Source organism: Cordyceps militaris, assembly GCF_000225605.1.
Source record: "Cordyceps militaris CM01 unplaced genomic scaffold CCM_S00003, whole genome shotgun sequence".
Taxonomy (NCBI): domain Eukaryota; kingdom Fungi; phylum Ascomycota; class Sordariomycetes; order Hypocreales; family Cordycipitaceae; genus Cordyceps; species Cordyceps militaris.
In genome coordinates, this window is record NW_006271971.1 from 3,972,969 (window position 1) to 3,996,331 (window position 23,363).

At 54.3% G+C, this 23,363-nt stretch overlaps 11 protein-coding genes across 11 annotated transcripts; 6 read left to right on the forward strand and 5 right to left on the reverse strand.

The window, feature by feature from the left end:
- Positions 1 to 2,135: 2,135 nt before the first annotated feature.
- CCM_04861 (glycine dehydrogenase) lies at positions 2,136 to 5,375 on the reverse strand (the record flags this gene model as incomplete). Its single annotated transcript, XM_006670007.1, has 2 exons — positions 2,136 to 2,200; positions 2,255 to 5,375. The coding sequence occupies 2 exons, from the start codon at positions 5,373 to 5,375 to the stop codon at positions 2,136 to 2,138; spliced, it is 3,186 nt and encodes a 1,061-aa protein (XP_006670070.1).
- A 628-nt stretch (positions 5,376 to 6,003) lies between these two features.
- On the forward strand, positions 6,004 to 6,933 carry CCM_04862 (Mitochondrial import receptor, Tom5 subunit; the record flags this gene model as incomplete). Its single annotated transcript, XM_006670008.1, has 4 exons — positions 6,004 to 6,057; positions 6,607 to 6,613; positions 6,718 to 6,819; positions 6,896 to 6,933. The coding sequence occupies 4 exons, from the start codon at positions 6,004 to 6,006 to the stop codon at positions 6,931 to 6,933; spliced, it is 201 nt and encodes a 66-aa protein (XP_006670071.1).
- Positions 6,934 to 7,672: 739 nt separating this feature from the next.
- Positions 7,673 to 8,852, reverse strand: CCM_04863 (nucleoporin Nup44; the record flags this gene model as incomplete). Its single annotated transcript, XM_006670009.1, has 3 exons — positions 7,673 to 7,786; positions 7,877 to 8,517; positions 8,573 to 8,852. The coding sequence occupies 3 exons, from the start codon at positions 8,850 to 8,852 to the stop codon at positions 7,673 to 7,675; spliced, it is 1,035 nt and encodes a 344-aa protein (XP_006670072.1).
- A 536-nt stretch (positions 8,853 to 9,388) lies between these two features.
- Positions 9,389 to 10,210, forward strand: CCM_04864 (NADH:ubiquinone oxidoreductase 20.8kD subunit; the record flags this gene model as incomplete). The annotated part of the gene is made up of 4 exons (XM_006670010.1): positions 9,389 to 9,484; positions 9,553 to 9,767; positions 9,889 to 10,021; positions 10,076 to 10,210. The coding sequence occupies 4 exons, from the start codon at positions 9,389 to 9,391 to the stop codon at positions 10,208 to 10,210; spliced, it is 579 nt and encodes a 192-aa protein (XP_006670073.1).
- A 387-nt stretch (positions 10,211 to 10,597) lies between these two features.
- On the forward strand, positions 10,598 to 10,851 carry CCM_04865 (uncharacterized protein; the record flags this gene model as incomplete). The annotated part of the gene is made up of 2 exons (XM_006670011.1): positions 10,598 to 10,663; positions 10,750 to 10,851. 2 exons carry the CDS (start codon positions 10,598 to 10,600, stop codon positions 10,849 to 10,851), a joined length of 168 nt encoding a protein of 55 aa, XP_006670074.1.
- Positions 10,852 to 11,831: 980 nt separating this feature from the next.
- On the reverse strand, positions 11,832 to 13,084 carry CCM_04866 (uncharacterized protein; the record flags this gene model as incomplete). The annotated part of the gene is made up of 2 exons (XM_006670012.1): positions 11,832 to 12,227; positions 12,335 to 13,084. The coding sequence occupies 2 exons, from the start codon at positions 13,082 to 13,084 to the stop codon at positions 11,832 to 11,834; spliced, it is 1,146 nt and encodes a 381-aa protein (XP_006670075.1).
- Positions 13,085 to 13,820: 736 nt separating this feature from the next.
- On the forward strand, positions 13,821 to 15,283 carry CCM_04867 (uncharacterized protein; the record flags this gene model as incomplete). The annotated part of the gene is made up of 3 exons (XM_006670013.1): positions 13,821 to 14,177; positions 14,254 to 15,012; positions 15,077 to 15,283. 3 exons carry the CDS (start codon positions 13,821 to 13,823, stop codon positions 15,281 to 15,283), a joined length of 1,323 nt encoding a protein of 440 aa, XP_006670076.1.
- Positions 15,284 to 17,131: 1,848 nt separating this feature from the next.
- CCM_04868 (uncharacterized protein) lies at positions 17,132 to 18,686 on the reverse strand (the record flags this gene model as incomplete). The annotated part of the gene is made up of 5 exons (XM_006670014.1): positions 17,132 to 17,224; positions 17,421 to 17,449; positions 17,512 to 17,848; positions 18,434 to 18,439; positions 18,492 to 18,686. 5 exons carry the CDS (start codon positions 18,684 to 18,686, stop codon positions 17,132 to 17,134), a joined length of 660 nt encoding a protein of 219 aa, XP_006670077.1.
- An 872-nt stretch (positions 18,687 to 19,558) lies between these two features.
- Positions 19,559 to 20,177, reverse strand: CCM_04869 (uncharacterized protein; the record flags this gene model as incomplete). Its single annotated transcript, XM_006670015.1, has 3 exons — positions 19,559 to 19,682; positions 19,752 to 20,098; positions 20,136 to 20,177. The coding sequence occupies 3 exons, from the start codon at positions 20,175 to 20,177 to the stop codon at positions 19,559 to 19,561; spliced, it is 513 nt and encodes a 170-aa protein (XP_006670078.1).
- A 226-nt stretch (positions 20,178 to 20,403) lies between these two features.
- Positions 20,404 to 21,331, forward strand: CCM_04870 (uncharacterized protein; the record flags this gene model as incomplete). Its single annotated transcript, XM_006670016.1, has 2 exons — positions 20,404 to 20,433; positions 20,993 to 21,331. The coding sequence occupies 2 exons, from the start codon at positions 20,404 to 20,406 to the stop codon at positions 21,329 to 21,331; spliced, it is 369 nt and encodes a 122-aa protein (XP_006670079.1).
- Positions 21,332 to 21,500: 169 nt separating this feature from the next.
- Positions 21,501 to 22,523, forward strand: CCM_04871 (SCP-like extracellular protein, putative; the record flags this gene model as incomplete). The annotated part of the gene is made up of 3 exons (XM_006670017.1): positions 21,501 to 22,045; positions 22,102 to 22,406; positions 22,459 to 22,523. 3 exons carry the CDS (start codon positions 21,501 to 21,503, stop codon positions 22,521 to 22,523), a joined length of 915 nt encoding a protein of 304 aa, XP_006670080.1.
- Positions 22,524 to 23,363: the final 840 nt, after the last annotated feature.

The following is a 23,363-nucleotide window of genomic DNA, read 5'->3' on the forward strand; positions in this document are numbered from 1 at the left end:
ACCCGAACACGGTGGCCCTCGGCGCCAACGACGGCTCCGTGTGGGTGTACGGCGTCGACCCGGCCGACGCCGCCAACCCGCTGCAGATTGTCCAGTCGTACTTTCTCCACACCGGCGCCTGCACCGCGGGCACGTGGACGCCCGACGGGCGGCTGCTGGCCACCGTGTCCGAGGACGGCACGCTGTACGTCTGGGATGTCTGGGGCGCCGCCGCCGCGCGCGGCATCGTCGACAGCAACGGCCAGACGGCCGTGGCCATGAGCCCCGAGGACCAGCGCTTCCAGGTCGAGGGCGGGCTGTACTCGGTCGCCGTCGACCCCAAGGCCACCTTTGTCGCCGTCGGCGGTGCCGGCGGCGCCATCAAAATCGTCTCCCTCCCGCGCCTGGGCAGCGCCGCGCCCGCCGCGCAGGGTAAGGGAGCCGCCGCCGCCGCCGCCGACACCACCACCGGAGGGCAGATTCTCGCCTCACTGCACACCCAGTCCGACGGCGTCGAGACGCTCGCCGTCGCGCTCGCGCAGACGACGCCCGCCACGGTGCTGCTCGCGGCCGGCTCCGTTGACGGCTCCATCTGCGTGTACGACGCCACGCGGCGCTTCGCCGTCCGGCGCCACATTGTAGGCGCGCACGAGGAGCACTCGGTCGTCCGCGTCGAGTTTGTCCGCAGCAACCCGTGGACGCTCACGTCGTGCGGCATGGACGGCGTCGTCCGCCGCTGGGACCTGCGCGGGAGCGCCGTCGGCGCCACTGCCCAGGCCACGGGGGGCGCCGCGGGAGCCACTGACGGCGGCCTCATCAAGGAGTGGAAGGGCCACCGCGGGGATGGCGAGGGCGGCGGCGTGCTCGGGTTCGTGCAGGGCGAGACGGGCGAACGCGTCGTCACCGCGGGTGATGACGGCGTGGCCTTGGTGTTTGAGGCGTAGAGAACCCGGACCATTTGGGAATGATTATATGAATGAAGAAAAGGGGGGTTGCAAGACTCTGATCAGGTTTCATGATTTATATGTGAAGAAAATCACACGCAACACAAAGAATAGAAGGAAACCAAAGTTCAAAACAAGTGTATATTGATTAACTGGGAGGTCGATATTGTGTGGAAGCAGCATAGGAAGATGCACATTCAAGTCACGTCACGAGGCATAAGGGAACAATAAATCGGGGTCCAGGACCCTTTAACAAAATGCATTGTATCGCGTATCTGGTCCTCTGTCAATTCAGAGGGCCCATTTCGCTATGCCGAGTCGACCATGGCAGACCGTAGCCATCATCTGTCTTGCTGTGGGAACTCAAGGCAGCCAAATCGCTCCAAGAAATTAAAAAAAAAAGTGCTGCTTGACCGTAGTCAAGCACGGGGTATCTAGAATAGTTGTAAGTAATGAGAATAGGACACAACGTCCCTTTGCGTTAACGAAATCCAAGATAATGTCAATTGTGTGTTTCTCTTGGTCGGATGTGGGTTATGTTCCCGTTGTGTTCCCCAGTTGTTGAAGACGCCAGCCACCCGAGGGAGGGAGAAGAGGAAGGAGAGAGAAACAATTGTTTCAGTACGCCGGTCGTAAATGTTGAATGCCAAAGGATGCCGTCAGTCGCCGGTGACAGTCCTCTTCCAGTTCCCAAACAGATGAAACAAAGACGCCTTTTTGCCATTTGCCAAGTGAGATGTTGTATATTGGGTCTCGCTTAACAAACAGAAAGTTTGAAAGATAACAGAAAATCCAAAATCCAGAGTGCAAAAAGTCAAATCCGACGGTGTATTTTTCCCAGGTGACAACTCTTGTTGAAGAGTTTCGAAAAAAGTGATGTTAAAAGTGCAATCCAAAACGCGAGCAGTGGTAAAACAAAAAGGAACATGTACATGGAGGAGAAGCAAGAAAACTGACAGTTCGCCTGCCAGGCACTCGATTCCCCTCCATGCCACATGGAGCTGGTTAGCAGAAGGCGTTGCATTATTACGCAAGCAGCGTCCTCTCCCCAACGCAAAACCATGTTAGACTGGTATAGTTAGAACACAGGACGTGTCTCGCAGTCATTTCCGATGCGGGTTTTGCGAGCATGTGTCTTTATTCAGCATGCCGCTTGTCCCTATAGCATACTTCGGAGCTGATCTATATTCAATTGCAGAGAAATCGCAATGCTTAGTTGGTGCCAGTAGTGTCCTCGACAGGGGGGCAAGTGCAGAACAAGTTGGTATCACCGTACTCTGTAGAGTTGGTCAGTTTGGTGTATCAATGAAGCTCCAGAGTTTGCAACTTACTGTCGTCAACACGGGTAACCGTGGGCCAGAACTTCTTCTCGGTTAGGTAAGGTAGGGGATAGGCGGCCTTCTCGCGGCTATACGGACGCTCCCACTTGCCATTGTCGCCGAGTAACAGGTCAAGCTGGGTGTGGGGAGAGTTCTTGAGAACGTTGCCCTCGCGGGGCTGCTTGCCCTCCTCGACCTCGCGAATCTCCTGGCGAATGCTGATCAGGGCATTAATGAAGCGGTCCAGCTCCTCCTTGCTCTCAGACTCAGTCGGCTCAATCATGAGAGTGTTGGGCACAGGCCAGCTCATGGTAGGTGCATGAAAGCCGTAGTCCTGCAGACGCTTGGCGATATCGATAGCCTCGACACCAGCAGTCTTAGAGAAGCCACGGGCATCAATGATGAACTCGTGAGCGCAGCGGCCGTTCTCGTTGGTGTAGAGGATAGGGTAGTGCTCCTTGAGGCGGGCGAGGATGTAGTTAGCATTGAGGAGAGCCACGGTAGTAGCCTTGCGAAGACCGGCATCACCCATGGTGGAGATGTAGGCCCAGCTAATGGGTACAATGCTTGCGCTACCGAAGCTGGCGCTGGAGACGGGAGTCTGGTTGTTCTGGTGGGGTAGGTATGGTTCAAGGATGTCCTTGACACAGATGGGACCGATACCAGGGCCACCACCACCGTGGGGAATGCAAAAGGTCTTGTGGAGGTTGAGATGGCAGACATCAGCACCGAGGGCGCCGGGGGAAGTGAGGCCGATCTGGGCGTTCATGTTGGCGCCGTCCATGTAAACGAGACCACCATGCTCGTGAACAATATCGCAAGCCTTGCGAACCTCGGGCTCGAAAACACCATAGGTGGAGGGGTAGGTGATCATGATGGCAGCAAGCTCCTTCTCGTACTTCTTAGCCTTGGCCTGGAGATCGGCAATGTCGAGGTTGCCAGTGGCGGTGTCACACTTGATGGGGACCACACGCAGACCGGCCATGGCGGCAGAGGCAGGGTTGGTGCCGTGAGCAGAGGTGGGGATCAGGCAGATATCACGCTTTCCACCATTGTGTTCCTCGTGGTATTTGGCAATGGCGCGAAGACCAGCAAACTCACCCTGAGCGCCAGAGTTGGGCTGCAGGGAAGTAGCGTCCATGCCAGTGAGGGCAGCAAGCTGCGCGGAGGTGGCGGCAAAGAGCTTCTGGTAGCCCTTGACGCCAGACACGGGAGCATGGGGATGGATGTTGGAGGAGGACTCGGTGCCAATGAGCTCCATCTGAGTAGTACCGTTGAGCTTCATGGTGCAGGAGCCAAGAGGAATCATAGAGTGAACCAAGGACAGATCCTTAGACTGTAGGTGGTGCATGTAGCGGAGCATCTCGGTCTCTGAGTGGTGGGAGTTGAAGACTGGGTGAGTCAAGAACTTGGACTCTCGGCGGACGGAGTCGGGGAGGCTCTTGATAATCTCGTCTGAAGAGACCTTGTAGCCCTCGGTCCAGTACTTGTTGGCAACATCGACGTAAGCGTTCGTGTGGTTCTTGGAGGAGACGTCACGGAAAGATTGCACAATGCGGACATAGTTCTTGAGGGTAAAGGTGGTGGGGACAGCAAGGACAATCTCGTTGGAGGACCAAGCCTTGCCACTGCTGATGCCGCGGTCATTAAGCTCACGGCGAAGAGCGCGGCAGACAATAGGATCCTTGAAGGAGATGGTGACGGTATCGGAGAGAACACGGCCCTCCGGGTCGACGGAAGAAGAAATGACGTTGAGGCCGTAATGTTGAGCAGCAGCCTGGATCATGCGAGCGTGGCGGAGGTTGGTGACGGCCATCTCGCGAAGCTGGCCGGGACCGTGGTAGATGGCATACATAGCAGACATGTTGGCAAGAAGAGCTTGAGCAGTGCAGACATTCGAGGTAGCCTTTTCACGGCGAATATGCTGCTCACGAGTCTGTAGAGCGAGACGCAGTGCACGGCGGCCGTTGCGGTCCTTGGAAACACCAATGATGCGGCCAGGGAGGCGACGCTTGCTAGCTTCCTGGGCGGCCATGAAGGCGGCATGGGGGCCGCCGAAACCCAGAGGGACACCCCAGCGCTGAGAATTGCCGAAAGCAACGTCGGCGCCCCATTCACCGGGAGGGGTGAGGAGAGTCAGAGAAGACAGGTCGGTGGCAGCAGCAAGAAGGGTGCCCTGAGCGTGTGCGAGATCAGCAAGCTCGCGGTAGTTTTGGACGCCACCATTGGTGTCGGGGTACTGGACCATGACACCGACGAGATCGTCACCGAAAGCCTTGATCTTGTCGTGAGCATCGGGAGCGGAGAGATCCATGACCTCGAGCTTGATTCCGAATCCCTCGGCACGGCCGTGCATGACGCGAACAGTGGCATCATGCAGAAGGTCAGAGACGACGTAGGTCTTGTTGGGACGCTTGGCGCGGGAGGTAGGCAGCGAGTTCCAAGACATGGTCATGGCCTCGGCGGCAGCGGTACCCTCGTCGAGGAGCGAAGCATTGGCAACGGGAAGGCCAGTCAGGTCAGAGATCATGGTCTGGAAGTTGAGGAGAGACTCAAGACGACCTTGAGAGATTTCGGCCTGGTAGGGAGTGTAGCTGGTATACCAGGCAGGGTTCTCGAGCAGGTTGCGCTTGATGACGGTGGGAATCTCAACGGGGTAGTAACCACCGCCGTTCATCCAGGTCTTGAGTTCGTTCTGGGCGCTCATGTTCTTGAAAACATTGGCAACGCCCGACTCGCTGAGCTTCTTGGGCTGAATAGTCTTCTTGGGGGGGAGGAGAATATCCTTGGGGATAACCTGGGAGATGAAGGTGTCGAGAGAGTCGGCGCCAACAGTCTTGAGCATGGCGTCAATGTCAGAGTCGCGGGGCCCAATGTGGCGGGCGACAAAGTCCATCCATGGTTGGGGGTTCTCATCTTGGGCCGTCTTCATCTGAAGGTAGGCCGGGTCGCGCTGGAGGGATTCCAGAGCGGCGTGGGATCTCCTGTGGCCATCGACCTCGGTCTGAGGAGTGTGTGAGAGCTGGCGAGGGGTGGTGGCGGAAGCGATGCCACGGCGGGCGATGAGGGGCACGGATCTAGAGATGGAGTGCTGAAGGGAAGCACCCCGAACGATGGCAAGTCGAGAAGCCATTGTGACGGAGCCAAGAGAGCAATTGATGCTTCAATTGGCGAATGTGTGTGTCAGAGAGAAGGGGAGGAGGGGAGAAAGAAAAGGGCGAGTTTGGTACTGTAGTGGCGGCCGACTTTTTTTAGCCGAGCGCAGCCGAGCCAAAGCAAAGGAAGCCTTGTCGATCGCGTGGCGTCACGCGTCACCAAGAAGTAGAAGGGTGCGAAAATGGAAGCACCGGTAATGCGAAGGACACGATATTGGACAAAGTTTGATGTAAGAGATAAGAAGAGGAGAAGGAGACGAAACAAACCTGTACAGAAAGAGAAGTGACAACTTTGGCTGGCAGCGAGAGCGCGCAGAACAGATAGGTACGTACTGTGATGGAGTGGGACTTGTATCCGTATCTATTACCCAACTAGATTGACACAAGTACCCTGCAAGTCTCGAGACAAGCCAATAAATGAGTAACAGACCCAAGATATCCACCAAGCGCGAGCGGTTGCAGAGGAGCGGGCGTGTCAGGCTGTGGAGGGGTACATGGGCGGTACATGATCTGGCGCTATCGCAGACCAGCAACTGGCAGAGTTTGTTCGAAGCAGCAGGCCGTAAAATAAAAAACAAGCTGGGGCGGACGATATCGGATACCACCATGCCGACACTGAGCGAATCGGCGGGTTCCAGGAAGCCCATTCGTCAAGCAGCTGTTTGTTTTGGGAAGAGGCTCTGGGCGGAGGCTGACCACCTTTATTAGAGCAGTTACATAACGCTCCCACATTACGGATACTGGGTTCTCACTGCATCACGGCCGCGGGCTGACGGCCTGTCGGAGTGAACATTTCCACGATACCGAACCCGCTGCGACCGACAGGCCACCCACGCTAGGCCGTCAGCACCTTCTTCCAAGGGTACCTCCTTCCCCTTTGTCACCACTGCAGCTCTCGTGACAACATTCCGCAAGCCATCAGCTGTTGATCTGGTGCAGTTCCCTTCCAGCCCCACCCACCAACGTCCAGTCTGCGCCCTCTGTACCCTCTGTATCCGTACCCTTCATGTACATATTGCCGCCTCTCTGTACGTACCCACCTGCTTCTCGATCTTTTTTTGCCCCCAAAATCCGACATCGCCTGGCCTTTTACGTAACCTGTCCACTGCATCATACCGCCCATTTTTTTCCATTTATTTATTTTAATTGATATTCTTTTTTCCCTCCATCAACCAATCCCACCACATAACGTCGCAAAAATGTTTGGAGGATGTGAGTGTGACCACACCCCGCTTGCCCAGCCAAGCTATTTTCATTCCATGCTGTCATGGCGTTGGGTAAAAAAAAAATCGACTGTTGTCGCTAACTGGTGATGCGCAGTTGCTCCCCCCCAGCAGTCTGTCGAGGAGATTCGCGCCCTCGAGGCCGAAGCTACCTTTAGTGTCCAGCAGGCCGCCGCCACGGCCCTGATGCTCTACCTCTGTACGTGAAGCTCATATTACGCCCTCGGTGGATTTCTCATCGTGTCCGTGATGGCGCGTTTGCTAATGCGATGCAGCTCCCTTTGCCATTGACATGGTGAGCCGCATATTCTAAAGTCGCCGCCCAATGCGCGCGCCAGCGCAACCTTCCCGACCACGACGACGGTGATTCCTGAAGTCAAAATAATCTCCAAAAAATGACCGATCAATCTCGCGACATTGGAAATCATGTCGTTGTAATTTTATGCACTCGAGCGTCGACGCAATCGGCACCAACCTCTGCAAAAAAGCTATTCAGGGGGCACGCATCTGTACGATAAGGAGACGGCCAGGAAAAGTTTTCCATGTACGCGGGTATAGACAAAAATACCACAAATATATGTTTAATTTTAGCTCCAAATCTTTGACAATTTCAAGATGATATAGGCCCGGCGCAATTTGCATGTGATTGTTAACACCTGCGCTGCAACCGACGGCCTCAACGGTTCATGAGGCAGCTATTGGAAACGGGAAACGTCACCGCTCATTCGCAGATAACCAGCGCCGCACTCGTGCACCCGACTTCGGACAGACCTTCGATAAATCACAGTATCCAAACCATATACTCAAATGATGCGCCAGGACAACAGTATGACATCAAATGAATCATATCGAGCCACCACCACAACCCAAAATCCAGAGACCATAATCCGATGCATTTCTGTACAGTATAACGTTATATTCCTTTTCTGAGTACACAATACAAGCCGGTGATGGAAAAAAAAAAGAACCTCAAGACGCCCATTCCCATTATCGCGGCATTTCTTGCCGTGGCAGCATAACCAAAAGCGAACTCCCACGCTGTTGCCCCCCTTCTATCTCGTCCGCATGTTGGAGCTGCGGCTCTGCTCCCATTCTGCGTAGTCTGCACTCAAAGACTCGACCTCCTTCTTCAGATGATTGAGCTGCTTCTCGTAATCTTGCAAAATCTATTTCCACCCATTAGCACACATTAGCACACATCATCTCGTCAAAGCATTCAGGGGTAATCAGAAGAAGGAAAGGGAGGGGGAACGCACCCGTTTGGCCTTGGTCTGTGTCTCCTCGTCCAGCTCGCCGCCCTCGGCCGCCGGCTTGCCCATCTCCTTGTTCAGGCGGTCCGAGTAGCCGCGCAGCACAATGAGGCGGCTCCAGAGCTCCTCCTCGCGCGCCCCGACGGCCGGGTCCTGCACCTCGCGCTCCAGCTTCTGCAGGCGGCGGTTGAGGTCGTCCTCGTCGCCGCTCAACGCGTAGCCGCGGTTGCGCAGGATCTGCACCCGCGCCGCCAGCGCCAGGCACCGCGCGTGAATCGCCGCCTGCCGTCGCCGCGCCGCCAGCGCCCGCACCTCCGTGTCCAGCTCGTGCCGCTGCAGGAGAAGGTCTATGCTGCCGTTGATCTGGTGCAGCCGCGCGCTGAAATCGCCAATGGCCCGCTTCTGCGCCGTGAGCCGGTCCGCCACACCCGTGTACCCGGAGCAGAGCGCCGGCATAAAGTTGGGCGCCGGCTTGTTCTGCAGCGCCTCCTCCCACTCCCGCGGGTCCTCGTACGGCTGCGGCTGGTAAAATGGAATCTTTGCCTCTTCCACCATGTTGTAGAAGTAGTGCTTGAACACGCAGCTGGGGTTCGCCGCATCCCACTTCTCCGTCACGAGCTTCATTTGTTCGAGGATGGGTTTCTGATCTGCAGTGGCTCCATGTTAGCTTCGTTGTCGTTCTCTCTCTTGCGTCTCCCAAACCCGTGTTTGCGTATAGCTTTGGAGAAGATGCCCACGTACGAGGAGTCTCCTTGCCCGGCTGCCACAGCGAGCTGGACAGCTGCGCCTGCGACTGTGACAGCGCTGGCATTTGCTGTGTCTGCTGAGGCGGCGATGCCATGCTGTTGACGAGATTGGATCGCTGCTGCATGCCTCCCAGCGTTTGGCCGAAAGGATTGCTGGTCTGCTGTGCGGTTGGTGTCGACATGGTCGGTTGCTGGCCCCAGGCGCTGCTGGTCTTGGCCTGGCCAAAGATCGACATGGTTGGTATGTTGTATGAAGGATGAAGCTTCGCGGGGATGACTCTCTATCGTCGATGTGCGATTCGAAAGCAGGGCGCTTCGCGGACAAAGCTTCTATGAAGAAACTGGCTGCTGTGCGAGGCTACCAGCGGCAAGAAAAATAACAACACAAGATCGGTGCAATGACGCGCATCCACCAGTGAATGCAGTTCGCAGTTCGCAGCTCGTGCAATGAGTCAGAGGCGCAACGGCGCAGGTTTTGACAAGGCGGGTGGTCGTTGTTGAGCTGGTTGTAGTTTATGAGACTGCTTGCTTTCCTTGACCCTGTAGAGCAATAGCGCGTCGAGGTCGGCCACCACAGCCCGCAAACGTGAGCTTCCAACTTGCTGCCGTTTTTTTCGCGCTAAGCTCCCACCAGCCAATCAGCACCGTCCAATTCTGACCTCCAGTAACCCGCCATCCTGCGCCCATTGCCTTTGCATCACCGCAGCCCTCCAACTCCTTCTCGTCTCGAAAAACCCCCTACATAGTTGGATCCAGCAGTAAACCGGACACGATGTCGACTCGCCGGCCCCAGTACGTCCACATCCCGTGCCCATTGGCTCTGCGCGCCGCGCAATTGATGCGCTCGCGCGGACTCCCGACACCCCGAGTTCAAAAATCAGAAAATAGCAACCGAAAGCTGACCCGTCAACGCTCTGTGCCAGATTCAACCAGCAGGTCCTCATCGACGCGACCCCCCTCCCCGATGACGTCCCCGCCGTCAAGGAGATTGGTGCCAGCTCGGCCCCTCTCCTGTCGGCGTCCTTCTTCATCGGCGCCCGATGCCGCGACTACAACGACGACTACATGCAGTGCAAGACCGACAACCCCGGCCGCGGCGAGTTTGACTGCATGAAAGAGGGCCGCCGCGTTACCCGCTGCGCCCAGAGCGTGTACGTTTGAGAGATTGTATGGTGTTCGGCACGAGTGTGGAGAGCGTCTACTTCAAGGACGGCATCTACCTCTCGCCGAGCCGGCATGGTTAAAAAACGGCGACTAATGAAGTGACTATAGCATCAAGGATATCAATACGCATTGTCTGGCCGAGTTCCGCAAGCACTGGGAATGCCTTGACGACCGCAACCACCAGCTGTGGCAGTGCCGCCCGGCGGAGTGGAAGCTCAACAAGTGTGTCTTTGACAACTTGGTAGGTTATCTGGCTGGCATTAGCATTGCGCTACATAGCTAACGGCTGCTTCAGAAACTGGAGAAGAAAATCCCCGACCAGCCATCCAACGTTGTTCCCGTCGAGCTTCGCCCGAAGCAGATCTTTGCCGACTTCCCCGTCGGGCCTGGCGAGGGCAAGCCCTTTATCACCGGCCAGTCCAAGCAATAAGGAATTAAAGTACTACTTACTTTGGTTGTTGACTTGGGTTGGGATGTGAAACTATGTACATTTTACTCGTTAAGTTGTCGAGATGAATCAAACTATATCCTTCATGATTGAACACGAATCGGCCCGGTTTGCGTTGGCCATCGGTATCACGGGAGCATGAATATACTCCTCCAAATTCCCCAGCTCGAGCTGCAGATTTTGTGTTTGATCCTTTTTGTCCGGTGCATTTGGGCTCAGCCTCCCAAAAACCTCGAACATCGAAATGAATATCCAGTATAGGGTAGCATGTCGCTTGATCAGCATACATCGTGCTAAGTCCATTCGCGGGGAGAGAGAGCTCATGCGGTTGAGGAAGGATAACTACATGAGTTTACTGACGAAAAAAAAATGCCCGAAACGCGATGGGTGGCATGTTTGATGTCCGGTCTGCCAGTGCTGTCAAACTCGGTCTTGGTATGTAAATATAGATGCTACCACGCGATTGTCGGGTGCGAGCCAGGAATAGCAAGTCTGAATACCATACCACCACCACTCAGTAGCAAGCTGCTACCGGCCGACAACAATTCGCCTTCGAAAAGTGTAACGAAACAATCATGTCTGGTGGTATCGCCCTAACCAACACCACTACGCCTTCTAGCTAGATCGTCAACAAACCATACTTATTACTTGAACGAGTCAAGAATGACCGTGACTGTGAATTGAGCGGGGGATCTCTGTCTCTAACAATTATTACCACAGGAAGAAGGTAAGATAAATCGCCAGCCAAAAATAAAACTGATAAACATCAAAAATAAGAGTCAATGCGTGATCTGGGAATCGAACCCAGGGCTCCCCGACGTTGCGGATGGCAACGGAGAATTTTACCACTAAACCAATCACGCTGGTCTTATCTGATGAACGGGGAGCGTGCTATATCGTCATTTACGCACACGGTCCGGCGACCCTTTTAGATCGAGGGTGATGAACCATTTAGCTAAAACTTGAGCTTGTCGAAGCTGGTCTCGCCGTAACTAAGTGATGACGAGTACTGAGGATGATGAGCCATCCGAGGTCAAGTTCGGCTCTCTTTCGACCAAGAAGCTGCGTAAATCGACCTCTCGGCGCGTGGTATTGTTGACTGCTCTCGTTCAGTCGGGGTCAAATACCGACACGGCTTCGGGGCAGGGACCATATCTAGTTACAAAACACCCGACCGGCAGCCTTGCTACGCCGAAAAACTGCCAGACTCTCTACGGAGTACGGAGCAACGCTATACTTCTATACCCCGTGCCTGGCAGTTGCATCTATGCAAAATGTCAGGGATATTTCCGAGTTTGACGATGGCTGTCAGCAGCAGATCATAGGCCGACTGGTCTAGTGCTAATTCAGGAACAGCGAGTCAGCGACGAGTCAGGAACGATCCGCGCGCTCATCGGCTACTTAGTATTGCAAGTAGCCTCTCGTGGCGTCGATCTGGTGACAAGATGCCACCCCAGCCAGTACTTTTTAACTAGCTCGACTGCCCTTGATCTATCATGGAATCTTTAGAGCACAGAACAGGCATGCAAGCGTTTCGCCCTTTATTATTGAGCAACTACATAGGTATTTTACATCAGGAATTGTCTATTTTTACAAATCCGCATTACAAGGACGCTAGCAAGTCCTTCTCCCTAATCTTTAAGCCCGGATCTAACCCTTCCACGAGGCCCGGATATACTGTCCAAAAGTTCTCCAGCAGGCCCCAGTTAGCCGGATCTGTAAACCGGTTGTAAAACTCCGGGTTAATCTCGAGATCGCCTTCATTCTGCCGGCATATAAAGTGCGTGTTAAAAGACCCGCGCATGCGCAGAGAACACAGGAACAGGCCTATGGCGGCGTCAACGTCCAGCCAGGACTGGTTCCGTATCATGCTCTCGCGCAGCTCAGGCCACGCCACGAGGTCGATGCACCATTGGTGCTCTACCGTCAGCTGCATCGCCGTTGGATGCATGTGCTCGGGCAAATTTTCGAATGATTCCTTCGACGGCCATATGAGCCACTACTGGCAGAGTTAGCCAGACGCCCTACATGGAGGAGAGGATTGATTTCCACAATGGGCAGGCCCCCTCTGTAAAAGGTTCACCAATAAAACAAGAAGTAACTCACCCTGCAGTACTGATAAAGCGTCCAGCTAATCGCCAGCCTCTCCGGTGCCAGGAGAGGCTCTCTGGAGCACCCGGCGACAATCAGATTGGCCAGGGGATTTTTGGACCCGGCGTACAGGATGTCGATTACCTTTGGGGTGGGCGGGCAGAGGCTCTCCAGGCCAGCATCGGCTCGCGTGCTTGTGATGAAGGGCGCCAGCCCGCTGCCCCGAATGCAGTGTCTGGGATCGGACATGAGCGACAAGCCGTGCAGTGGCAGCCGAGCCCACTGCGGCGCGGAGAGGCAAGCCTCCAGGACCCGCAAGGACACGACGACGGAGTCGGACGAGGCGTGGTCGCTGTTTTCGGCCGGGCTCGACAGCTGTTGCACCGAGGAGCCCAGAGACTGTGACCGGTAGCGGCTGTCACGCCGCTCCTCCGCCGCCGCAGGGCGCGCTGTCAAATCCGGGCGCCCTTGTGACGACGGCGTCGGCACACTCCAGGCGCCATCTATAACACATTCTTCTGCGGTGGCTTGCCCCGGGCCAGCCGTCTTTTGCGGGCGCGGGCTCGTCCCAAGCTGGCCCTCGAGTTCCCGGATTCGCTCCTCCAGGCACTTGGTATACCGCCGATCGCGCTCGCGCTTCCTCCTTTGACATTCCCTGTCGCGCTCACGCTTTCGTCTGGCGGCCTCGAAGGAGCCGGTGCCTGTATTTATGGGACCACACTGCTGCTGCTGAGGAGTGGCGCTTCCGGGGTGCGATACAGGCATGGCTGACGGGTGTGATGGCGCCGTGGCTGTTGATACCGAACGTGTAAGAGACGGGCAAGTGGCGGGTGTGACAGGCATGGGCGAGTCAGCATAATTTTATAGCGGTTATACGGATTCAGCAGCTGTCGAGTCAGCTCAACATGTGCCGCCCGGTTATTGTGCCTGAGCGGTGCCTTTCTCGGCTACTCCGCAACAAAAAGTGATGTCCGCCCCCGGCCCCGTTCCGGGCCAGCGCACGGGCATATTGGGGACCCCAGTTCTGAATCTTCAAACACGTAAATACGTAGATATTATAGGACAGACTGTGGCTTGCCGATGAACAAGGCGAAGCACACACACACTTTAGCTGCACATCGTCAGCCGCTACACACTTTAGCTGCACATTGTCAGCCGCTGACTCGCTCGTGGGGGCTGGCTCGTTGGGTACGGGCACAAATTGTCACGGGATGGTTTTACCATTGCCTGATCCTTACTGCGGGGGGTTTCTTTGATGGCAATTTGATTGGGTGCGTTTGAAGGGCTGGAAAAGCATGTGAAAACGATACAGTTCTAGGGCACGCATACTTGGCCTGGGCTTCTAGATCAGACAGCATATAAATAGGCGTACAGATCCTCGCCTTCAGTTGAGAGGTGATGTGATATAGTCGTTGTTTTTTTATCTTGATTAGTTTCTCACCAATGCCTCGTGTACCATCGAGCCATCCTCATATTCCAGCCGCCTTGCAGAATTTCCGACATGGCGCATAGTCAAGAGCCGGGCACCACCGCCCAGTGTTATGGATACGAGTTCATATGGACGGACCGGCATCCGTCGGTCAAAGACGCTCACAAGATGCTCTATACATATGACAAACTCGCCAACGATGCCCTGGATCGGATAGACATCCTGTCTCCACCAGGCAACAAAGCGGCCGACGGCTGTCCCATGAGCCAACGCGACATGTACAGCCTTCTCGAACAGTACTCGAAATCAGACGAAACGATTGGAAAGCTGTGGAGGCAAGTCACAGACATCCCCGACTGGGTAGACTGGGAACAGATTCGCCGAGGCCAGAAGGTCGTCTATCATTATCCAGGCCAGATGCTACTCGGTGTAAGTCAAGCCCTCGCACGTTCCTCCCTGCAGGAGCGCTTGAATTACCTCGTTATTTAAACTGACGACCTGCAAGCTCCTGTTTATATCACTCGTCGGCGGCATGGGAGCCTGGCGCATCGCCGAAACCCTCTCGCGGACCGGCGGCTTCGGCGTAAACGTGTGCCGTCGGCGGCTCCTCGAGACGCTGCAGCACTTTGTGCAAGTCGTCGAGGGCCTTGACTCGGTGCAGCCGCACGGCGCGGGCTTCGTCTCGTCGGTGCGCGTGCGCCTCCTCCACGCCAACGTCCGGCGGCGCATCATGCGCCTCGCCCGGGAGCGCGAGGACTACTACGACACGGCGCAGTGGGGCGTCCCGATCAACGACCTGCACCAGGTCGGCACGATCCTGGCGTACTCGGCCATGGTCGTCTTCGTAGGGCTGCCGCGCATGGGCATCCACCTGACGGAGCGGCAGATTGCCGACTACCTCGCGCTGTGGCGGTGGGTGGGCTTCATCATGGGCACGCCCGTCGACTGGATGGCGACGCCGGCCAAGGCCAGGGCCATGATGGAGACGGTGCTGATATGCGAGATCAGGCCCTCAGAGAGCTCCAAGATCCTCGCAAACAACATCCTCACGGCGCAGGCCGCCACGCCGCCCCTGTACACCTCGCGGGGCTTCCTCGCTGCGCTCGCGTACCGCCTCAACGGCGAGGAGCTCTGCGCGGCCCTGGGCATCGAGGCGCCGAACGCTTGGTACCGCAGCCAGGCAGCCCTGCAGGGACTCATGCTCAACTGCTTCAGCGGCAGTTACGCCGTGCTTCCTGCGTCCTGGCAGGCGAGGAGAGACCGGGTACGTGTGCCTTGTTCATCGTGGGTATGAGAATTGAGACTTCAGACTGACTGACGGAATACAGAAATGGATCCAGTTTAGCCACAACATGGTGACGGACCGCAGGCTCGGGGGTATTGGCGGTTCGAGCAAGTTTGAGTTTCAGTACATGCCCAAGATTGGCAGGGTGACGGAGATGGGCAAGATGAACATGAGCGTCTGGCAAGGTGTGATGTCTTCCATGGCTGGGTGGTTGATGCTGCTGAGCTGGATGGTTTCTCTGTACATGTAACGAGCAAGACGTATCTTCACTACTTAGTGAACCTCTGCTGTGAGCTCCGGCAAACGGTCTGTTGTGATATTGGGGTCTCTTGTATTTGCAAGGCTCCCGAAGAGTCTTTTGCACTCAATTACCCCATCGAGCCAGACCGCGAAGGAGGAGCGTTGAGGATACTAAGGAGGGGACTTCTGGGAAAACGTCGAGCTGTACAAGAGGAGGGAATACTGGAATTTGATTGCAACAACACGACCGCCTTCCCATGAACAAGAAGTCGACGTGGCCAAGGAATTATTAATAATAATATAAACGAAGAATTGAAATAACCTTCCGCATGTGTCGCCCACTCGCACCCGAACCAGTTTGTAAGCAAGCTTCAAATTGTACCATTTTAACATACGCCACATATCTTGCCGCGGGCAAAGAGGCGACCAAGTTCCTGGTCCTGATGGAACTCGTGGCCCCTGTTCATCTCATCTTCAACAACTAGGCCCACTCGCAATCATGGCATCAATAGATGGCGGTTCCATGTATATACTCGCACGCCTTGTCGTCTATCGTATTTTTTTCCCTCAAGAACCTTCCAGATCTGGGAGATGATGCGCGCATCCAGATTAAAAAGGATCATCTGTTTCAAAGCCCTTTGTCACTGGCCCAGTGTGGCTTGCTGGGGCGGGTTTGGAGTGGAAATGAAATCGCGCGCGTACGATTCATTGTTGTTGCTGCTACTTGAAACGCCCAACTCCCTCGCCCATGTTCCATTTTTAATCAATTCGCCTTCTTTACTACTTGCCCTACACCGAATCAACTACCGGCTGATCTTATATTCTCGTAGCGCACATGTGAGTTCATTACGTAGCGCTTCCCCAGAAGTGGTCTTACACGAAAGAGAGCTACTGACGGTCCTTGCATCATCGTGGCCCGGGCTTTCCCTAGTGTGCGTTCGCTGAGTAGTGGTTTTTATCTGTAGTGCAATTGTTCCCAACAAAGGTCATACCCGACAGATGCTTGGCGGCGTCTTCGGAACATCTGATATTATCTTCGATTGCGAATATTGCCGCGCCATATGATATGCGATGGGTATGTGCAGTGCTCTCGTATGAACTCCGTACAAACCATGTTCTGTGCTCAAAATGAGTCAATTCATGTAGCTTGGCCCTGTCAAGAATTCCAGCGGAAGAACCATGGGTCGTATGGTAGGGCCAGGGAGCGGAAGCTGCCACCCTTGTTCTCGGAACACTTGATACATGAAGAAACAAACTAACAGCAGGAATTTGGTCGTGTCAAGAAGAAGAGTTGCATACACGACCTTTATTCAATGTATTGCATACACGACCTGTATTTGACGTATTCTTAAGTCAGTGTGCATATGCAGGAGATAGAACAACAAGATGTTATCACTGACACTGCACAACACAAGACGCCATGCAGATAATTCGTACAAATCATGGGATGAAGACAAGCAAGCGAGAACGCTAGTTAGTTAGGTTGGGTCAGGGGTCTTGTCAGTGGGGTGTCAATCTCAGCTGTAATTTGCGTTGCAGGGTAGGATTGTTATTCGCATGGGCATCATATATCATCAATGCTGTAATTACTGATTGAGGTATATGGCGAGGTGAGACAGACTCGGCCGTGAGCCTCCACGTTGTTCAAGTCATGATCCAATGATCAGCGTTCTATTCCGTACTAGCAGAGCAGTGTGCTGACGTTTCACGGATGCTCGGTAGTCGCCGGCACTGGAATGCCGGTACTGCAGCAAAGGAACAAGGATATCGGTGAGTATTCCCCTAATAACAAGTTCCTTCTGGTAGCGTTGAGCTAGAGAAAAAGCCGACGGCAACCAATAGCTAGGCAAGCAGGGTTCTAGGAATGTTTACTGTCCACAGCTAGCCGCCTCGTAGCCTCGCCAGAATATTGGTGGTCCAGACTGGGGTTCGCGCCGAGCTTTGCCAGGAACTAGAAAGCGCCGTTAATAAGGGCAGTATCAGCCAAGGAAGTTGAAATATGGCCATCTCAAATAGGCCTTTGAAGCCCTGTCCGCCAAGTCGACGTAAAATTGTATCAGTATAGTCCCAAATTAACGGAATGCAACTCCGATGAGAGAAAAAGCGTCTGGGGTAGGACGCGGGCCCGAGGGGACCAGTATCCGTACTTTGTATTTCATCTGGTTGTCGAGACAGGCTCAGCGTGTTGTGCAAGGCTGTATGTAGATGCCGCATCGAGATGGAGTTTGCCTCTCTTACTTGGGGGTTTTCCATACTTTGACAATTGCGTATATTGTGTGGTGAGATCAGGACTGAGAGGCAAGGGCTCCAGACCAAATGAGAGAAAAAAGAGGCACACGCGACCGTGTTCTTTGACAACCAAGCACGCGTAGAGTGGATATACAAGGACAGATGCAGATTCTCGAGGAAAATATGGTGTCCCAGTAACTACGGATACTATGCCAAGCACCAGAAGCATTCCTTTACTCGGAGAATTTCCCACATTCCCGCCAGCAGCGATGTAACTCTTGATGTACTGGAACGCGGGTATGGGCTGCTGGTGCGGCAACGCCTTATTGGCTCTTAGCGCAGCGCACTGGCGCGAAAAAGGAAGAAGAAAAGAAGGACGCATTTCCCTGTAGTCAGCGAAGAGGGCGAGAAGAGTACTTAGACGTGGTTGCCAGCATCTCAACAACGAGGTGAGTGCATCGTCCCAACCCGCGGGCCTGGTAGGAAGGAGTGCGGATATCCGGATGGGGAACTTGCCTTGCAACAATGACAGAAGCAAAAAATAAGAAAAAGTCCGTGCATGGTGAAGAACAGGGCGCTCCGCTTGCATCTGGTCGGCGCATTGTTTGTGCCAAGGAGGCCCCGGGGGGGGGGGGGGGTCACGAGGGCGACACGGTGAAAACAATGACGGGAAAGCGGCACGTGTATGGCGGGGAAGAAGAGAGGCGAGATGAGGGTGAAAGTAAAATGAAGAGAATCGAAAATGTGACTGTAGAAATGTATGACTGCTGGTTATTACTCCTGTACGAAGTATTGGGTTGTGCAAGTGATTTATGGCGAGATGAAGGGGTAAATCTGGGTAGCGGCCGAGGCCAAAAGGGGACTAGAGCGGTTTCAGGGATGAGAGGGCTGTCTTTGTTGGAAATTGCCCGTAACTAGAAAAAAGTCTAACTGGTAACTAGTTAGTGAAATCATTGCGCATCCAACTAACTAGGTAGTTGATCAACTACGGACGACTTCTCGTCATTGTTTCGAGCTTGTGGCGGCCATCTGTCAGTACAGGAGCGGTTACCAGTGCCACCGACCAGCGACCACTGAAGATACCGGTACGGAACAATCGATGCGCCACAGGGGCTCGCTGTGGGTATCCGGCTGTGGGTTCGATGGGCAGAGACGCGCACGGAGAGGAACTCGTGGTCTGGCATTAGGCATTGAACATTATGCAAAAAAAACGCTATTTAGTGAACTGGTTCTCAGCTGCCAGTTAACCAACGTTAACTAGTGTAGATGCAGTAGAAACAGCGCAAAACTCCCCCACTGACCGGCCCCGTTTCGCGCCTCGTTGGTTTGAGATAAAACAAAGTTTGATGCTGGCATTGAAATGGCTTGCTCCCCTCGCCAGTTCTGAAACGGTGCCTGGGATCGGCTCAATGCGATTTGATTTTTTTTCCCTCCTTGGTCGACGTCGGATGATGATCCCTTTAGCCCTATCACAATCTAGCGCTGCGAAACAGAGGGCCACGGTTCTGTAAAATTCTGCAAAAATGTCCGTTTCGAAAAGTTGACGCCATAACTTGTGTCCACTGTTCGCTTCCCTTGGCGTGAATTTTAAAGCGTAATTGAGACTTCATCTGAACAAAACAGCCCTCACAGTCTAGACCGTTGCGCTCTTTATCTGTACTCCGTAACGAATGAGAGCGTCTTGTTTGTGCTACTCCGTCCAACAAATCGTTCGTTGATGGTCGCTGCTTTTGATTGCACGGGGCTGTCTACTACCCGAACCAAAGCCAAGAACCGAGGAAAAAAGAAAAAAAGAAGGAACCCCGGACATGTACGGATATGAATGCGGCTACAGGACACTCGCCTAATGCTCCGCTGCGATCTTAGACATGGCGTTTTGTCTCGCTGCAGAAGGGCTCGTGGTCATGTTCTGCCTTTGAACCCCAGATACCAGTATCCGTTTGATGTACTGGCCACCCTGCGGATGGATAGACGTGAGCTGATTCATGTCGGATCATCGAGACTCGTATTCGTGCGTCCGTTATTGCAGCGTTGTGACGAGGAAATAGCAAGCTGGTCATTTTGCAGAGCTAACCGTGAGCTGGTTAGTTTGGTCTCTGAGTGTGACCTTGGCGCTGCCCAGTGTACCTGGGAGTGACCTCGTTGGGACTGGGTGTCGTCGCACCAGGCCAAGTCCTTCGCTAGTAATGCTCCCAAAGTACTAGCGCCAGGGGCAAGAGTGCAAGCCAATATCATGGGGTAAGATGTACCCCTGGCCGTTGCAGCCAACCAGAGTCGTTGGTGGCGCCAACAATGTGATGTGGGTGGAGCCGCGCATGGCTTTGTGCCTGGGCGTTCCTGGATCCCTGTTTGTTCGCCAGCTGCCCAGTTGTTTGGGTCGGGTTGCCAGCTGGCAGGCGAAGACGACACTGATGAGTGGTCCGACTGGCGAGGATGCATATCCAGGCAGGAAATGCAAGAGCAGAGTGTATTTGGCTTCAGAAACAATTGACATAGGCCGACCATGTGGAATTTCCAGACGGGCTTGCGACCAGCGTAGCAGTAGCCGCTGTATGACCGACCCCTGAGCAGCAAAGCCAAGGCCCGAAAACTCCAACTAATAACGTTAGTTTTACGAATTACAGATTACGTACTGGTACAGCAGGCGCCCGTTTGTTGCCAGCTGCCACTGCCATTGCCAGCTGTCTGTCTTCCGTTTGCACATTTGCACGTTTGCACCGTGGCAAGGGGTGTCGCTACTCAAGAACCAGGCGCCCCCCTTCAATCTTGGTTTCCATCGCACCCCTCCCTGCCTTGGCTTGGCCGCCACCCTCCTCCCCCCCCCCCCCCTGGGCGGCGTCAGGCCCCGGTCACTCTCTTCCTCATCCTTCCTCGTCCTCCTCCCAATCCTCCCAAATCCACATGGCCACATCCACCAAGTACTATTATCTCGTTCCACCGCTCTCCTCCCCTTCCTTTACTTCTCACCCTCGCCGACGCCTCTATCCATATCCCGGTCCTCGTCAACCTTCGCTCCTTTTTGCCTCTCTTTTCGTGTCACCCTCTCGACACTGTCCGCTCCTTTGAAACAGTCTTCTCTTCGTCGCTTTCTATATATCAAGCCACTTTTCCCTTTTTGCCTCGAACCTCATTCCGTTCCTGTCTCTCCGACTTGCCAAGCTCAAGCTCGACGACTTCTTTCTTGCAACGTACGCGAACGCCGACTCGCTACTCTCCTTTATTCTCGCTCTTGACTTCGTTTCTCACGCTCCTTTCTTCCATCTAGTTCAGACTATTCTTGTCAATTGCTGCAACGGCTGGTCCTACGCAAGCAGAATTTAAAATCTCTTGGTTTCCCCTGCCGTCAATTACATCAACAATTTCGACAACCATCAACTAAAGGTCAGTGTCACAACCACCGCCACAACCCTCACTGCTCTCTTCTTGCCATGCTTCAACCTCTTGCCCTGCCGGCTATTTTACTTTTCGCCTTCATGTCTTGTCACCAAAGCGCCGCGCTGTTCATGCTCTGCCGCCGTATTCGTCAACCGCTCTTCGATACCCCGCCAAGTACACAACCAAAATTACACTTGCGCCTCTAAACGTCGCCATGCCGGGACTGTGTTGTCACGTCTACCTCAAGTTGCCGCGATTTTCAATTCCAGCCAATGTTTTAAACGCCCCGGAGCTACGAATCCGCCCACCCGTTCCACCATATCCCACCACCGCCAAATGCCCTTCGTCCATGTCTCATCTGGCATTCCATACATTCCTACAATCGGTATCCAAGCAACCATCGGCCCACCACTTCCCACAACCGGCCGGCCCGCGGATCATGACCACGGCATGAGCGTTGCACTCAGCAACCATTACATACCCTATTCAACAGCGATGTTTCCCAGCCACTGCCAATGTCCCTCATAACCCTCACATCACCACTTACAATGTCCTCGCGCAACTTGTGAACTGACAGACGTCGCTGCTCTAGGTTTCGCATTCTAAAAACCAACCTTTACAAAATGAAGTCTTCACTTGCTCTTCTCGCGGCCGCGGCCGCCGTCAGCGCCACCGTCACCACAACAGAATGGGTGATCGAGGTTGTCACCGTCACTGTCACCGCCGACGCTGGTGACTTTGTTACGCCTACCTCTACCCCTACGCCCGAGCCTGTCACCACCTCGTCTGTCGTTGCCACGCCTTCGGCTCCTGCGCCCCCCCCTAACAGTGCCGTTGTTGAGGAGCCTAAGCCTACCACTACTATTACCACCACCACCACTCTGGCCCCTGCTCCCACCCCGACTCCCGAGCCCGAGCCTGTTACCCAGACGCCAACCCCCGAGCCTCTGCCCGAGACAACACAGCCTGTACAGAGCGCACAGCCTACACAGACTTCGCAGCCCCAACCCCCCGAGACTGGTGCCCCCTCTGGCAGCTACCAGGACACCGTTGTCAAGTATCATAACGCCTACCGCAAGGACCATAGCGCTGGCGAGCTTGCGTGGGATGCAACTCTGGCCGGTTACGCCAAGGCGACTGCTGAAAAGTGCCATTTTGCCCATGACATGTAAGAAAATACCACAAGCATCATTGGAACAGATCAGTATCCTGACAATCCCATAGGACGCAGGGCGGCGGCAACTACGGCCAAAACCTCGCTAGTTACGGTGCCTCTAACAACCTTGGCACGGACGCCGCCGCCGCTGGCAAAGCCATTGGCGAGCAGTGGTACGGACAGGAAGTCGGAAACTACAACTTCTATGGCCAGGCCGACCCCCCTCCTGGTGCTGACTTCAACTCTTTTGGCCACTTCTCCCAGCTCGTCTGGAAGGACTCTCAAAAGGTCGGCTGCTACACCGCCACGTGCGGCGCTGGCACCGTCTTGAGCCTGCAATCGATGTTCACCGTCTGCAACTACGGCCCTCCTGGTAAGATCCATTTGACTGTCCCCTTTTGACCATATAACTGACTATTTTTTAGGCAACTTCAAGGGCCGCTATGGCACCAACGTTTTGCCCTCGCTTGGCCTCAAGATCAGTCTCTGAAAAGCTTCACAACCGGGCCAATAATCCCCCTTGCTGGCTACCTTTCACCGGGCTGGCATTGACCAACGAGGCATGAAGAAGTAAAAGAGCTCCATGTCTTATGGATGCTTAAAACGCACTATTTGGGCGCAATGCCGGGGCTGGATGGGATGTTCGCATTTGGGGCAAAATGATCTGAAATTTTTCGCTTCTCCATGTACCTTATGCGACGTTGTACTTAGATCCTATCTACGTCTCAAGTTGTTTTTTTTCTCTTCTCACTCATGAAGGCTAGCCCAGTCTGTTGGGATGTTTCTGACGGCTGCTTTGGACTTCATTTTTTCTATGACAAAATTTGTCTTTTCTTCTTTTCATTTTCTAGCATGTGTGTGGCGCGTTTTGTTCGGCTTGAATTAGGAAAAGAAGGCGGCTTTCCCACACTTTCTGTATAGAAATAGGGCAGATTATGCACGGCAAGTCCGGTTGGAATCAATGAAAATGTAGCGTACCGTTGCTCTTTTAGCTAAGCCAAACCAAACTCCAACCTCGGCGCACTGCATTTGTCTAGTGTTGCTTGTATGAGAAGAATATATGATGAACCTTCCATTATATATACATAGCTCCAGTGACAGAGCTACACCATGTTTTTCTTTGAAACGGGTCCTATATCGTGCCATTGAATTGGGATATCCATAAACGAATTGCAAGCCGCAGAATCTGACCGAGACCGATCAACGAAGTAAACTACACATACAGCATCGGGTAAGAATTCGCCAAGTAAAAAGGTGCTGCTGGCTTATGCGGAACCAGAAAAGTAGAGCATACTAGATTCTCTCCGTCATGAGAATGACCTTTGGAGGC